Source organism: Diabrotica virgifera, chromosome 1, assembly GCF_917563875.1.
Source record: "Diabrotica virgifera virgifera chromosome 1, PGI_DIABVI_V3a".
NCBI classification, from domain to species: domain Eukaryota; kingdom Metazoa; phylum Arthropoda; class Insecta; order Coleoptera; family Chrysomelidae; genus Diabrotica; species Diabrotica virgifera.
Window position 1 is genome coordinate 217,437,048 of NC_065443.1, and position 16,670 is coordinate 217,453,717.

The following is a 16,670-nucleotide window of genomic DNA, read 5'->3' on the forward strand; positions in this document are numbered from 1 at the left end:
CTAAATATGTTACTTCCCTTCTAAAGAATTGACATTTTCCTGGGTTAAGTTTAAAATTGAATTTTCGACATGTCTCGAATGTCTTTTTCAGGTTGTCTAAGTGATGCTTTTCGGATATTCCAATTACTACGATATCGTCCATGTAAAGAAATGCTTTGTCTGGTGTTAATCCTGAAAATGCTATTGACATCATTCTTGAAAAGCTATTTGGGCTTACATTTAATCCAAAAGGTAATCTGGTAAATTGAAATGCTCCATTTTCTGTGCTGAACGATGTGTATTTTCTCGATGATTTTTCTAATGGTATCTGGTGAAAGCCTGACATTAAGTCTATAACTGAAAACCATTTTGCTCTTCCTAGTTGATCTAATATCGAATCTATTCTTGGTAATGGAAATTTGTCTGTAACTATCTTCTTGTTCAGTTGTCTAAAATCTATGCATAATCTCCATGCTTTTCCTCCATCTATAGCTTTTTTCGGTACCAGTACTACTGGACTGTTGTACTCGGATGTAGATGGTTCTATGATTCCTTGGTCTCTTAGGTTTTGTACTTGTCGATTTAATTCCTCTGTTTGCGCATGAGGTGTCCTATAATTCTTGATATATACCGGAGTTTGGTCTTTAACTCTTAGTTTTTGTTCGTAGAAATTGTTACAGGTTAACATATCATGCCTTAGGGCGAATATGTCCGAATATTCCTCGCATAACGATACTAAGTTGTCTCGTATGTATTCTGGTATGTCTAATTTCAGTGATTCTCGTAATTCTTTTTTTCTGTCTTTGCTGTCGTTGACTAGCCTATATATATTGAATAGTTTAATATCCAACGTCCTGATTGTGCTTGCGTCTACATTTACTGTTTCGTACGTTGTGTTCAAAATTTTGATGTAAGGATTATTACTTGAAATAATTGCTCTTGCTATGAATATTCCTGGTTGTATTTCTTGCTGTTCCACTATCCTGTCTTTCTTTAACGTTTGAAAAATTTTTACGATTCTGTAAATTTCACATCTAGGCGGTATTATTATGGTGTCATTGTCTATATTATCCAGAATTTTCGTACTAATGTAACAATCGTTGTCCTCTTTAATGTGCATTTTAAGGTTTGCGTAATCTAGTATACATTGAAAGTTAGAAATAAAGTCTCTCCCAATGATTCCGTCTGTTGGAATTGGAAAGTTAGGTTCTACCAATTGAAAGATGTGTTCGAATCGAGTTCCTTTTACTTCGAGTGTTGTCTCAACTTCTCCCATTGTTTGCAACTCTCCTTTAGTGACTCCTTTTATTTTCGCCTTTGTGTTTGGTTTCACATGTTCCTTCATAAAATCTTGTGAACATTTTAGTATTGAAATGTCAGCTCCTGTGTCTATGATAAAAGTGCTTGTGTTTTCAAGAATTCCTGTTTTCATTCGTACAAAGTTCGTTAGGTTTAGGTCGAAGTTGTAAATGTTATATTTTATTTCTGCCTGTGTGCTTCCAACTTGTTGTTCATTCAAAACCCCAACTGCTGGTTTTCTTGCTCTTCTTGACTGTCCTCTATTTCTAGTAATCTTACGTTCCTGTTACGTCCGCCTCTCTGGTTTCCTCTGTATGTTTGATTGTTAAATTGTCTGTATCCTCTGTTCGAATAATTTCGTTGATTGTCCGTTGCTTCTCCTTCGTTCCATTGTCCGAAGTTATTTCTTCTTCCTCTGTCATATTTGTTATGGTATCCTCTTCTGTATTGCTGCTGTCCTCTCCTATTCTCGTAGTTTGTCCTATAATTTAAGACTCTTCCTTGTGCATTTTCTTCAGTCGTATCGATCGACAAAAATTTAGATACTACTTCCTGCGGTGATGTAAAGTTACCTGCTTCCAGTATTATCTTAGCTTTCTCTGCATTAGCGTTTCGTTTCATTGTTGTTACTACGGCTTCCGTCGTATATTTCTTTGCTAAGTCAAGTGGCATTCCTTCCGCTATGTATGCTACTTTTAATTGTTCTGCTAAGTCTTCCACTTCAGATGCGTACACTGCTGCATCTCTATGCCCTTGCCTTTTTTTGGCTAATTTGGCTATTAAATTCTTCGGATTATCACCTTTTAATTCTTTCTTTAGTACTTCAGCTATCCGTGGAATTGTATCTTCTGTGGTTATTAGGTTCCTAGCCTTATTGGTGAGTCGCGTTTTTATTAGCGTTACAGCTGTGTCTTCATGACCTTCCGCCAATTTTCCAAGTAGTTCTAATGCGTCTAAAAATGGTTGTAATTTCCCTGCGCTTCCATCGAACTCGTTGGGCAATATCTTGCTTGCGATATTCAAAAATTCATTGATTGTCAAAGCCATGTTTAATATTGTTATATCTTGTTTTATGTCACCTTTTTCCTCTTTTATTTCGTCGTTAATTATTTCTTCTTCTACTTCCTCGTCGCTTTTTCCTTCTTCTGCTTCCTCGTCGCTTTGTTCCTCTTCAACTTCCTCGTCGATTGGTTGATGTATTGAATTTGGAACCACTGTTCTTACATTTACTGCTTGAAATGAGCGTATAACTTTGTCTCTGATTTTTCCAAAACATTTGTTGCACGATTCCCTTTGTTTGTCCGAAAGTGCTTCCCAGTTTTTCCTAGTCAATTGTGTGAACTTGTTATAAGCTTTAATTAGCTGTGTCGTTACTTCTTCCTTTATGTCCTTAGATTTCGGAACTTTTTTCTTTAAGACTCTTCTGCTTTGCCTGTCTATTTCTTGTGCAATTTCCTCAACTATTTTGACAAAATCTTCCCAAGTAACTTTGTTGCTACTCATTTATACATAATTTTTTTCTTTTTTTCCAGCTTCTGCACTTCTTAGCGAAAATATAAATTCGATAGTCTTACGGTGTATATAGATATGTAGTATATAGATATATAGTAAAAAATATAGAGATAAAATAATACGTCAATAATATGGTAAAAATATGTAAAAATTGCAGTAGTAATAAAAATTCAAAAATAAATAACGTTATATTAACCCTTGTAAATAAGTAGTTAGAATAATAATTTAAATGTATTATGCATATAGCGTATATTTGTTATATCGTATATTTATTTTGATAGGTATATTTACGATAGCAAATATTAAGACCCGTGTTGAGCTGGCCCCCCCCACTTGCAAAAATTAAAAAACAAATAGCCCTGATTTATGAGCTATTTATGAGCTCTCATATTCCGCAAACTAAAAATTTTGAGCTCGTTCCACTGAGCAGGAATTTAATACCCTAGTGGGGGGGGCTGAGTCAGCCCCCCCCACTACTTAAAAATAGGAATATTGAATCGGTTTTTGCGGCAGAATTACGAGCTATTTATGAGCTCTTGAAATTATATAGTTTCGATTTTTGAGCTCATCCCCTTCACCCCCAAACAACCCTTTAATTGATTTAACTTAAGAGAAAGATGCTGAGAAAACTTAAAATATATCGTATTGCGGATATAATTCATATAGCTTATATACTCTAAGAATAAACTATTAAATCAAGAGCATTTCGATTATTGAGCTACAACCCCTTCGCAAGAAAACCACCCTATCTTCCCGGCTTAAGAGAAAGTTGTACTTAAAATGCATTAAACTAATTATTTGGCGACTACATATCATTTAATAATTTATAAGCTTCCAAATTACGCGCATTTAGATCAGTAGATTGCAATTTATTTTGTATAGTGCAGTCACTGAAGGTAAAAATCAACGATTACCTTCAATTTCGGTGAACCTTCATCGATTTTCACGAAAATTGGTCAGTAGTTAGAGGATACGTCAAGAAACAAAGGTGACATGGTACCACCTTGCGCCTTTACCCTGAGGGTGGATACCGCCCCTTCTCGGGGGTGAAAATTATTTTATAAAAAATAAATGCACAAATCAATAAAAGAACAAATTAAAAGCAAAATTTATTATATAAAGTTAATAAAATAAGTCAATACTTTTTAAGTTATTAAACATCAAAGATTTTAATTATTTGTGAAAAAAATGCATGTTTTGAAAAGGTTTTTTGTAAATCACTGAAAAACTTTAAGTTTTTACAAAAAAGTTAATAGTACTTTAATTCGTATAGCTTATATTCTAAGAATAAACTCTTAAATCACGCGTCTTTCGATTATAGAGCTACAACCCCTTCGCAAGAAAACGACCCCATATTCCCGGCTTAAGAGAGAGTTGTTCCTAAAATAATTTAAATTAATTATTTGGCGACTACATATCGTTTAATAATTTATGAGCTTGCAAAATATACGCATCTCAATTATTGAATTGCCATTTTCTTTCTATAGTGCAGTCACTGAAGGTAAAAATCAACTAGTACCTTCGATTTCGGTAAATCTCCATTTATTTTCACGAATTGACAATAACAACTTGGGGTTTTAGCCTGGGGTATATGTCACCCCTTCTCGGGAGTGAAAATTACTTTATTAAAAATAACCCCACAAATCGAGAGAGGGACAAATTGTAAGCAAAATTTGTTATATAATGTGATTAAAATAAATCAATACTTTTTGAGTTATTAAAGATCAAATATTTTAATTTTTGGAAAGAAAATGCATGCTTTAGAGCGATTTTTCATAAATGACTCAAAAACTGTAAGTTTTTACAAAAAAGTTTTCATCACTAAAATTGAAGCTAATAAAAAATATAATAAATTGCTTACTTGAAAAACCCTTTAATGTTAATTTAAAGTAAGTTATTGGTAATTAAATGTATATTTTTTTCCGCGACTCTTAAAACCTAAGGGTTCAAGCTTAAATAACGGGAAAGAGATGCATTTTATAACACTTAGGTACTAAATACTTGTCAAAGTACTTAGAAATACCTATGAAAAATAAGATGCAGAAAAAGTTGATAGTATCAAAATCCGCTCACCAATTTTCGTGAAAATGAATGTAGATTTACCGAAATCGAAGGTACTAGTTGATTTTTACCTTCAGTGACTGCACTATAGAAAGAAAATGGCAATTCAATAATTGAGATGCGTATATTTTGCAAGCTCATAAATTATTAAACGATATGTAGTCGCCAAATAATTAATTTAAATTATTTTAAGAACAACTCTCTCTTAAGCCGGGAATATGGGGTCGTTTTCTTGCGAAGGGGTTGTAGCTCTATAATCGAAAGACGCGTGATTTAAGAGTTTATTCTTAGAATATAAGCTATACGAATTAAAGTACTATTAACTTTTTTGTAAAAACTTAAAGTTTTTCAGTGATTTACAAAAAACCTTTTCAAAACATGCATTTTTTTCACAAATAATTAAAATCTTTGATCTTTAATAACTTAAAAAGTATTGACTTATTTTATTAACTTTATATAATAAATTTTGCTTTTAATTTGTTCTTTTATTGATTTGTGCATTTATTTTTTATAAAATAATTTTCACCCCCGAGAAGGGGCGGTATCCACCCTCAGGGTAAAGGCGCAAGGTGGTACCATGTCACCTTTGTTTCTTGACGTATCCTCTAACCACTGACCAATTTTCGTGAAAATCGATGAAGGTTCACCGAAATTGAAGGTAATCGTTGATTTTTACCTTCAGTGACTGCACTATACAAAATAAATTGCAATTTACTGATCTAAATGCGCGTAATTTGGAAGCTTATAAATGATTAAATGATATGTAGTCGCCAAATAATTAGTTTAACGCATTTTAAATACAACTTTCTCTCAAGCCGGGAAGATAGGGTGGTTTTCTGGCGAAGGGGTTGTAGCTCAATAATCGAAATGCTCTTGATTTAATAGTTTATTCTTAGAGTATATAAGCTATAGGAATTATATTCGCAATACGATATATTTTAAGTTTTCTCAGCATCTTTCTCTTAAGTTAAATCAATTAAAGGGTTGTTTGGGGGTGAAGGGGATGAGCTCAAAAATCGAAACTATATAATTTCAAGAGCTCATAAATAGCTCGTAATTCTGCCGCAAAAACCGATTCAATATTCCTATTTTTAAGTAGTGGGGGGGGCTGACTCAGCCCCCCCCACTAGGGTATTAAATTCCTGCTCAGTGGAACGAGCTCAAAATTTTTAGTTTGCGGAATATGAGAGCTCATAAATAGCTCATAAATCAGGGCTATTTGTTTTTTAATTTTTGCAAGTGGGGGGGGCCAGCTCAACACGGGTAATATTAAGATCATAAAAAATTGCAAAAATGTACTAAAAATCAGTAGTCAAATAATAAATGAATAAAAGTCAGCAATGATAAGGTACACGTTGATAAATATGTAAAAATCATATAAAATTGTATCATTGCGTCCTATAATAACTTAATATGAGGTTAAAAAAAAATCTTTGTATATTGATAATTATTGGTAATAGAATAGAATAATTAAGTAAAAATAGGTAAACTTGAAACATATATTAATGTAATTAAGGTAGCACATAATGTTTATACTTTATATTAATCAGGAAATACCATAAAAATAGCTAATATGGACTTACCACTTTTACGCGTCTTTGTTCGTATCACAAGTCCTCGCTGCACGTTCCATAGCATTGTCCATTTTCCATTGTCCCACGATGTTCCATCTCCATACTATTCCATTTTCAGCTCCGCGTCGGCCTGATGTCTCCATCCATTTTACATATACCACACTGTTGTCTAAGGTGGTCTAGGTGCCTGAACATTGACGTGTTTCTTCATACCTGTCCTGTTCACCAGTCCTGAGTTCTTCCCTGGTTCTGGATCGCCATATGACAGCCCTGGGCACTAAGGCTATCTTCTCCCGGTGAGGGTGGTTATCCCTTATCCGAGGGGTGGAATAATTGATACGCTTACTTGTTGAGTTGGTTTATTTACACTCGCATTAGTATAAGCTGGTAGCACCGCACCCAAAGAACATCTCGTGTAGAAAGAGACACTATCTTTAATGTGGAAATATTACGTCTGATCACCAAAACAGAATGACGAATGTCTAATATAATAATAAAGAATTCCCTTGTTATAGTTTAACTGTTTATATATTTAGAAATGCCTATTCAGCATCGACCATGAAAAGTGTTTATAATTGACTCTGCAATTATTAGTGAATCGTGATCTTGGCTAACAATATTTATATAATCGAATGAAGGTTGTAATGTTGTTTTGATGACATAAATAACTGAAAGTAATTATCGTAGATAATTACAGGGTGTTTTTAAGATATATCTACTGAGTACAGATGAATTCTTGTACACCCTTTCATTAGGCAAATTTTGTAAAATTTTGATTTTTAAATTTTTGTTATTTAGTTACGCCCTCTAGCGGTGGACTTACAATTATGAAAATAATTTCCAGGCTTTTCCCAAGGCCACTTTTGTTATAAATTTTTTTTCCCAAAGCTGTAGTATAAACGGTTCCTGAGATATGGCCAAGAGCCATTCTTATTGGGACACCCGGTACAATAATTAGCCGCGAGCCTTTATTTGCAGGCATTTCTGGTATGCACATGCTTGAACCATCTGTCCATCCTTTCTTTACTGTATCGTGGGTATCATACCAAGTTTCATCTCAACAATAAATTCTCCTATTTTCTTGCGTATATTTAGTAATTTCTTCTAGGTACATATTGCGTCTCTTGACTATTCTTTGGCTTTCCATAATTATTGCTTGACGTTTATTTATTTTTTTTTATTTAAAGCCCACTTTTTATCCAGTTTTGAAGAGTTTTCTCACAGCAGTTCATATTTCGACCGGTTGTTTCCAATTTCTTTCTTATTATTTCTTTTGTAGGTATTTCATTGCTTTTGTAGCAGTCGTATATTGTGGTTTTCAATAGTTTTACAAGTAACGGATTTAAAGGTTTTGAAAATTTGTAGTCACATCGTTTCTTGCGACGATACGGTTCATTTTTAATTATTTTATATACAGTAGAAAGTGGAATTTCTGTTAAACCAGAGGTTTAATAGTGTTTCATCGAAGCCGAATTTCGTACGTAGATTTTTGTATACATTCAAACATACTTGCTGTGTTTCAGCATTTAAATGCATTCGAATCTTCTTTACGGGCACTTTTTTTTAGTAATTACATTCACACTAGCACTGGCAATTTCTACAATATCAGCGTTATCGTACGCGATATTTACATTATCCTACGGGCGCGACATCACTATTCACATTAATTAAATTACAATAATCAACACTTTACACTCTCCAAACGAAATACTAAACCAATATTCAAAATAATTACAGCAAACAAAAAACTCGAATCACTTAACACACGTACACTACAGTACTAATACACTGCTAGCTACCGAACTAAAACTACTATCGTATTGCACGAAACTTGTGGATAGATGGGAGGTCTGGGCGTAAAAACACAGATGGGTTCAAAGGGCCGCTTCTTAAACGTTTGACCTAATATCTTTATTTGAAGAATATCATCTTTCACCGGCTTAAAGCTATTCCACAATATGTTTTACTTGGACAATACCCGAGGTAAGATCGGCCGCACGACAACAACTCCTGGCGGAATCTACAAAAGCCCAGTGGACCAAAAGGCTGATCCCGAACGTAGAGTCGTGGTACGCCTGCAAGTTCAAGAGAGTAAATTTTTACTTTACACAATTTTTGACCGACTGGAGCAGAATGGGTGAGGCGAATCTACACAATAGTTATAAAATAAAAAAAATCAAAATAAGAAATAATAAAAAAAAAATAATCCGCGTCAGAGAAATATGACCCTAATTCTTCTAGGGCTCATTTATCCGCCACACTACAGAACAGTCACCCAAGCCCTGCCGTTTTCAGGCAGGGGTTGGCCCACCTTCCTCCGTGTAGGAATCAGACTTTTCTCTATTTAGTCCTACCGTCATCGCTCCCTAAGGAGCACGTCCAGGGATATTCCGGGTCGGAAGAGGGGGTGGTTTTAGTTGGTAGGCGGCTGGTCAAGGGGGCATGCGGGACGCATGGGTCATACTGTGGTTGGTGCGCAATAGCGTGTTCTCCTCTCCTGTCCGAGTCCAACAGTAATAGGGACTCCTTCCCTAGTCTGCTAAGAGCGTTCCACCTCAGTAAAAAAAAGGTTGTCTGCAATTACTATGGTGTCATCTGCATACCTGATATTATTTAGGCAGTACCGGTTTAGTAGAATACCTTTTTCAGTTTCGTGCAAAGCTTTAATAAATATTCTTTCAGAGTCGAGATTGAAAATTAGAGGGCACAAAATACAGCCTTGCCTCACTCCACGCATGATTTTCACATATTCGGTGTGCTCATCTTGAACTCGTGAGGTTTGCAGTTTGATCCCAGTAAAGGTTTCTATTTATTTTCAGATCTTGGTTATTCATTCCTGGTTTCTTTTAGTATTTACATCATCTTGGCATGCTATTCTTATTGTTTTGATATAGATTTATTCACGGTTTTGTGTTTAATCGAAAACGTTTCATTGTTTGAAAGGATATAAAATAAAATTAACACTTAACTTTAAATTTTAATACATCATCAAATAAAACAAAAACAAAAAGGTCAATAAATTAAGCTTCCAAATTAAATACAATAATACTTTTTAGTTATATGTGACTTTACAAGTCAGCAATTTCTTGCTTAAGATTACTTTGGTTTAAAGCAATTAGATGTGCTACAATTTAGATTTTAAATGACACATTTCACCAAAATCACATTTTGATAGACTTTGGAAATAATGATCCCTGAAGGTCTTTAAGCTGCACAGATCTGTGTTTGGACAAGCTGGTAGTCTCACAATATTTTCCTGGTGCATTGTGAGGATTTTAGTATCTCTTCCACATCTGAAAAAATAAATGGATCACACAAATGTCTATCAAAATATTACATTTTCTAATATTTAAGTCAGTGCTCCATAAGAATAGAAATCCAGTACACAGTTACTATGCAAAAAATAGAAAATAAAAATGATTTAAGGGCATAGGCGCAAAATGTTGGCTCCAATGGTTTTTAAATGTATTCATTTTTTTCGAATCCTGAGAAAACTAATAAGTATTTATGAAACATTTAAACGCCGAATGAAAGATTACGTTATTAACGAGGACCGAAAGTCCCTGAAAACTTCTATAATGTTTATTTTTATAAGTTAGATGGATGAAAAAAAGGAGAAAATTTAGTAATTTTTAATTTCAAATATCTCATTAATTCTTTTTTGTTTATTCTAAGGGACTTTCGGCCCTCGGTACTCGGTAATAATGTAATCTTTCATTCTGCGTTGAAATTTTTTAAAAATATTTATTAGTTTTCTCAGGACTCGAAAAAAATGAATACATTCAAAAATCATTGGGGCCGACATTTTGCGCCTATCCCCTTAAGGACTCTTTCAATCAAAAGATAATTAGTAGTTTACCCTAAATAAGTTATAATGCAGTATAGCCCGAAATAAACAGTACTAAAACTGAAACATCGGTGTCTCTTTGTGGGCGCTGTCATACCCAAATTAACTAGTATACCCTATTCCACGAATATACGACTGTGTTGGATTATTTCGACAAAGAATATTTTATTGTGTAAAATATGAAGAACGAAAATAAATTGCAAATTACATTGCTGTTTATTGGAATAATTATTAGAGCCATTTACTTTCGTACTTCTTATGTTGCACACTGAAATATTCGTTGTCGCGATAATCCAAAACAGTCGTATGTTGGTGGAATGAACCATATAAACCTGTTAAGTAATCCTTAAACAATAGGGCTTTTCATCGATTGTCATTTGTTTCGAGCTTCTGTCATGTGTCACATAATATTAATATATCTACGTCATACGTCTTTGGTTTGTATCATTGGTACATGCCAATAACGTATGACGTAGATATATTAATATTATGTGACACATGATAGAAGCTCGAAACTAATGACTGAATGAAAAGCCCTATTAATTAGTAACGCCTAATTGTTAAAAATAATGTTAAGTACAGAGGAGAAAGATTTCTGGTTATTTGTGTTTATTTAATCTTATTCCTGCATATAAATGTTTACGTTGTGTGTGCAGGACATATTTCAGACTTCTTTTGGAACTGTTGATTACGGTAATGCATCAGAATTGTTCTCAGCAAAAGAAGATTTGTCTTCAAATCTCGAAGGCAGCAGCTTCGAAGACCCTGATAGGTTTCAATTCTAATGATGTTATGTAATTTTTCCTGGTTAAACTTTTCTGGGATATTGATTCAAAGTCATTAGAGTTCTTGTTCATTTCAGTACAGTCTATTTCTTTTGAATGTAGAATATCTTCTTGCTGAATTCAAATTGGGATCTCCACCTATACCGATTGATACCGTTTGTATTCATTAGATAAAAGTAGCAATCGTCACAATAGATTTTTGGTTTTGCCCATAGCATTGGAACCCAAATTTCAAACATTTTTTTGTCTTCTGTTAACTGGAGTAGGTGCTCAACATATGATCTACGTATAGTACCTTTCAAAAGAGCTTACAAAACGATATCTTAATCGTATTACAGTCATTTGTATTTAAGTAGTATGGTTAAATTTTCAGAGATGAACTTACTAAATAACAGGTATAATAATTAAAAGTACAATAGATTAAAATTTATTAATTTCTACCTGGGTCGAAAACGTCCACACCATTCAAATACAAATGACTTTGTAATAAGCTTAAGATTAAGGTTTTCTAAAATATTTTGGTACGTACTATACAACATGCTACGACATGCGGCACCTAAGGCACATGCATGCCTTTTTCACAAACTAACTGATTTTCTATTTTCTTTTAACACGAGGTAGCAGCATATTATAGAAAAAATTGTTGGGATGATTAACACAATTATTATATCATCTACTTTTAAACGCCATAATTTTGCAAAAAAGCACAAGATTAAATTGACCTGAGGGTTGAAACGTAGATATTTTTATGCAGATATTTATTGGAAAATAAATCATTAATATCAATTTTACCCATATGATGTTGGTTCGATTCCCACTACAAAATCAAAAAGTATTGCGGTTTTTTGAGAGACCAGACAGTAGAGGATCAGTAGGCCGACCCAGAAAAAGATGGAAGGATGATGTTGAAGCCGAATTAACTAGGATTGGGGTACAATAATGGCAATCGAAACGCAAGATCGTAGAAGGACTTTAGTAGATGCGGCCAGTGGCGTACTGAGCATGGTTCCGCGGGTCCCGCGGAACAAGGGCCAGGGCCCCACAGGGGCCCGCTTTAACGCGCTTTTTGCTTCTTTTGTTTCTAATTTGATGGGGACATTTTGAACTACACAAGTACACACATAGGAAATGTAACGGCTTAATAGATTTTAATTTTTGTGTAGGTACTTATAAATAAAAACGAAGAATTCCTATTCCTCAAAAAATTTGAAAACAAAATTTATTGAAATACAGTGTACAATACTGTTGTAAGGTTTCTTACTAGTTTTACCTGCTTTCCAAAGCCCATATTTCAACACCTTTAAAGGCTAACCGCCAAGGCCTGCCTACAAGTGATAACTCGAAGACTGTTTTATAAGACTAAGAATATTTTTTATATTAGCAAGATTCATGAATAAGATGTAGGTAGGTAAACTACAAAGTTGCAAATATGCATTGCAAGTTTTATACTGGGTCATAAAAATAATCCCAATACAATAGGCTCGATACTCGTGTTTATAGAACCGCCATCATTCAGCCTGTACTTTTATATAGGTAGGTAATTCTTAAAAATTGAAATTAAATTCTAAATATAGACAATAGTGGTAGGAATAACAAGACCCTATATAGACACTAATTTCTTTTTAAGAAAATCTCGTCGTTTGATAAAAGATATCAACCCCACCGTTATCCAAGGTTTTTTTTTGATATTTTTTTATTTAAGCGTTTTATCTCCCTAGAGGTTTTTATGTAATTATTAAACTTATTTATAAATGTATCATATGCAATTTGAGAAACTATTTTGTTGATATAAATTTCATTCCAATGTTCATTTTTTAAAAGCTGTGTTAGTTTTCCGATATTAAGGTTTTTAATTATGACTGGATATTTGGATGTAGACAATTTTTGAGTTTTATTATTTATAAAAACGGCTGGCGTAAAGTGATCGCGATCAGTCATGTCAGTATGAAAAACAAAAGGAATAATATTATTTTACTGTTTTAATAGTCTATTGTTTTTTTTAAGTTTCTAACATCAAAAGTAAATAAATTTCAATTTCGATCAAAATAATGTTGGCACTTATTTTTTGGTTGGTAAAAAAATGTGAAAATCACCTTCTAGTTAGTTAGCATCCAAAAAGATATTAATCGTTACCACTTGACAAAAAAATTCTTTACTTATTGTTTATAAATGTAAGATTCGTTGGTTCAAAGTGCTTATTTTTGAAAAGGCTGTAGTCAAATGGACTTAAACGAGTCACTAATCACGAGTGTATGCAAATTTTGAACAGACATGTCTTATAACCAATTTTTGTCTTCAGGAAAACAAAAAGTCCAAAATATTCACAATAGACAAACCTATATTTTTTATACTAGTTGAGATTTTTGGTATCACCAATAATTAGTAAGTTATTTTGAAAATTTTTTTTCCAAAATTATAATTTTATTTTAGTTCAAAACCAAATTGTTTTCAAAAATGAGCACTTTGAAGCGGTAAAACTTACAGATCATAATATAAGCAATATATAAGTCAAGTAACTTGTGATTAAGGTGTGATTTTTACGATTTATTACCAAAAAAAAGTGTCCAACTTTATTTTGAGCGTTACATAGTTAATATTGAATATTGATGCTAGAAACTAAAAAATAACAAAAATATAGCTTTTTTAAAAACTTTAAAAAGTTGTGATGACTTTTTCTCGAAAAGTGCTTCATTTTTGGTTATTTCACGTTGAAATATTCGATTTGGAATTTGACGAATAAGAACCTACATTTCATGACCTACTGGGTTTAAAGACTTCGTATATACACCATATTTTTCACTTTTTTACAAACTATATTTTTACTAAGAATATTTTTTTCGATAACATACTTACATTTTGAGGTATTAGCGAGAAACCGTCTCAAAAAACAAAATTTTTTTTGAAAAATGAACATATCGATGGTGAAAGTTCCCAACCTCCTATGTCAATTTCTGGATATTTTGTTTTATCTAAATTAAATTAAAGAGAAATATGTATTTTTACTGTTTACAAGCTTCTATGCCGTTATTTCATGTATGGCCATCTATAAACTAATTAATGAAATAACGAATAAGAGCTTGTAAATAGTAAAAATACATATTTTCTTTAATTTAGGGTAACAAAACAAAATAGCCAAAAATTTACATAGGAGGTTGGGAACTTTCACCATCGATATTCACTCACAAATAACTCGAAAAGTATTGACTTAGTGAAAAACTCTACATAACTTAAAGGTTGCCTAGAATTAGTCCGTTTATCCAATCCCGGACTTATCTTGAACGCATGTTTTTCAACCGAGAAGGGGTGAAACACCCTTAGGGCAGAAGCGCACATCGGCACAATAGGTTTCACTTTTTTTTTGTTTGACATGTTAGCTATGTGTATGCCAAATTTCATCTCAATCCGAACAGTTCTTTAAAATTTACAGCAAAAACCGTGAGTAAATGGACTTAGCTTGAGTTTTTATGATATATTTAATGATATAATTTATGATATAATGATTTTATGATGATTTATCTTTAATGTTTTGGGCGGGGGCCCGCATGGAACCAGGGCCCGCTGATCTATCAGTACGCTACTGGATGCGGCGAAGATTCACCCCGAGTTGTGATAATGATAGACAACACAGGCATATGCATATGATTGTCTAAGCTTAAAATTGCATTACACATTAAGAATAATTTAAGCTGGGCGCATTAATTTGGGGCAACAAAATTTAAGATGAATATGATAGTTTCTTGCTTAGATGTACTAGGAAGGTAACCATTTTTTTATTAAACACCAATAAGATGATTAAGAACATTACAATCTGGTCAAACAATATGATCAATGAGCAACTTATTTCTAGCCTAAATTACTACTAAAAACTTAAGACTAAGGACAAACTCACTAGTACCTCTTAGGTTCTGTTAATTTATTGCACAACTATTAACCTGTACCATCACTTGCACCGTGCCCTCCTTTTCTCTTAACTAACTCGAAGGGTTTCTTTCTCTAGCTAGATCCGTGTTATCGAGGAACTGGATGGCCTCAACATTGACGTGTTGAAGAAGTCGTTATTCGTGACTCTTGGCAAATTTTTCAATGGCCACTGTTCCTATAGTACCAAAGAGCGTTGACAATGCTCCTTAGCACTTTGTTTTAAAATCGCTGGATGATGTCTATATTACTGTTACTAGCTCAGCCCCATAGCTGGATGCCATAGAGGTTTTAGAATCTGTTTCTACAAAAATATTTTGTTGTAGATTGACAGAGTGGATTGTCTTCCCAATAACCAATACATTTTTTTATACTTCATGCTAAGCTGTTTTCGTTTCTTTTTAACATGGCCCCTCCAGCGTAGCCTAGCGTCCAATGTAATACCCAAATATTTTGCGGTATCGGCATATGGTATCTGAGTATTATTTACGTTAACGGGAAAGTATTGTTTTTTCTTGTTTGTAAAATTAATATGCACTAACTTCATTTCATTTAATTTAATTCGCCAGCATTTAGTCCAGTTGTTAAGTCTGTTAACAGAGACTTGTAGTTTTCTTACTGCTCCTTCATGGTGTTTACATACTGCCAAGACGGCAGTATCATCAGCAAAGGTAGCTATTGTGTTATGATCTACTCCAGGGATATCACTAAGTAACATATTTTTGAAACATTCCACTGACAATAAAGAAGATGTTTTCGAAAGTTTTTTTTTCTCTGATTCTGGCCTTGGTTTAGAACTAGAACCTTTAGCCACGTAATTAGATAACTTATCACTAACTCAGGTGTAATGTGTAGTGTGTGTGTTGAGTAAGTGTCTTGTTACTTTGCAAAGTCGACGTCATTGTCTTTGCAAAGAGACGCTAATTGTATCCGAACGTCTGCGGGCCCTCCGGTGAGCACCGATATGTTTTCGGAAGTTTATTGCAGCAATATGCATGAACACCATAATATGTCATTTTTTGACGTAAGTACCATATTTTGTTTTGATTTGTAGGGCTGCTATTGAAGCATTACAATTCTGCCGTGCTTAGCGAAAACCCCGTATCTGCAAAAATCTGAAAAATTAGATTTTTACTTCTTTCTAACCCAAAAGTGCATATCTATCTTATTTGCTTACTAAAAATGACGTAAGTTAAGCCAAAACACATTAAACACACCGCATCTTATGCGATATCCTGTGTAAATGTATACGAATACTTCGAACAAAAATCGATTTTACTCAAATGTGATGTCTCTGTAGATACGCCGTTTTGGCTAAGCACGGCAGAATTATAATTACAATTTCATAAATAACAAAAATATTTTACATACTCAAACGCTACGAAGGCTAAATTTGTTCCAAAAGTATCTAGAAGACCGGTTCTCCACTTCCTGTCACGTGCGGTATCGTAATTTTTAGCCGTTAGGTGCTCTTCATCTTTGTACAATCCTACATGAGCTATCATCTTTAGCAAAGTTCCAGAGTGGGTAAAGTACACGTTGACTCTTGGGAATCGAGTTTTTCTGAAACAAAAGAAAAAATAAAAGACAAATTCAGTACAGATATGAAATTTTGGAATATGTAGATTGTAAAATACCGCGAATTTAGTTGAATAAATTATACCGCAGTAAAATACAAGCAATTGGACTTCGTAA

The 16,670-nt window shown here is 33.5% G+C and overlaps 1 protein-coding gene across 1 annotated transcript in view; it reads right to left on the reverse strand.

The window, feature by feature from the left end:
• Nucleotides 1–9,389: 9,389 nt before the first annotated feature.
• LOC114333482 (multiple inositol polyphosphate phosphatase 1) overlaps nt 9,390–16,670 on the reverse strand; it is a 46,833-nt gene continuing 39,552 nt past the window's right edge. Inside the window, exons 8-9 of the mRNA XM_050647391.1 lie at nt 16,347–16,538; nt 9,390–9,718 (exon numbers count right to left, since the gene is read on the reverse strand). Of these exons, the coding sequence (XP_050503348.1) occupies nt 9,550–9,718; nt 16,347–16,538 (361 nt within the window). The 3' untranslated portion in view covers nt 9,390–9,549. The remainder of the gene's footprint in view (nt 9,719–16,346; nt 16,539–16,670) is intronic.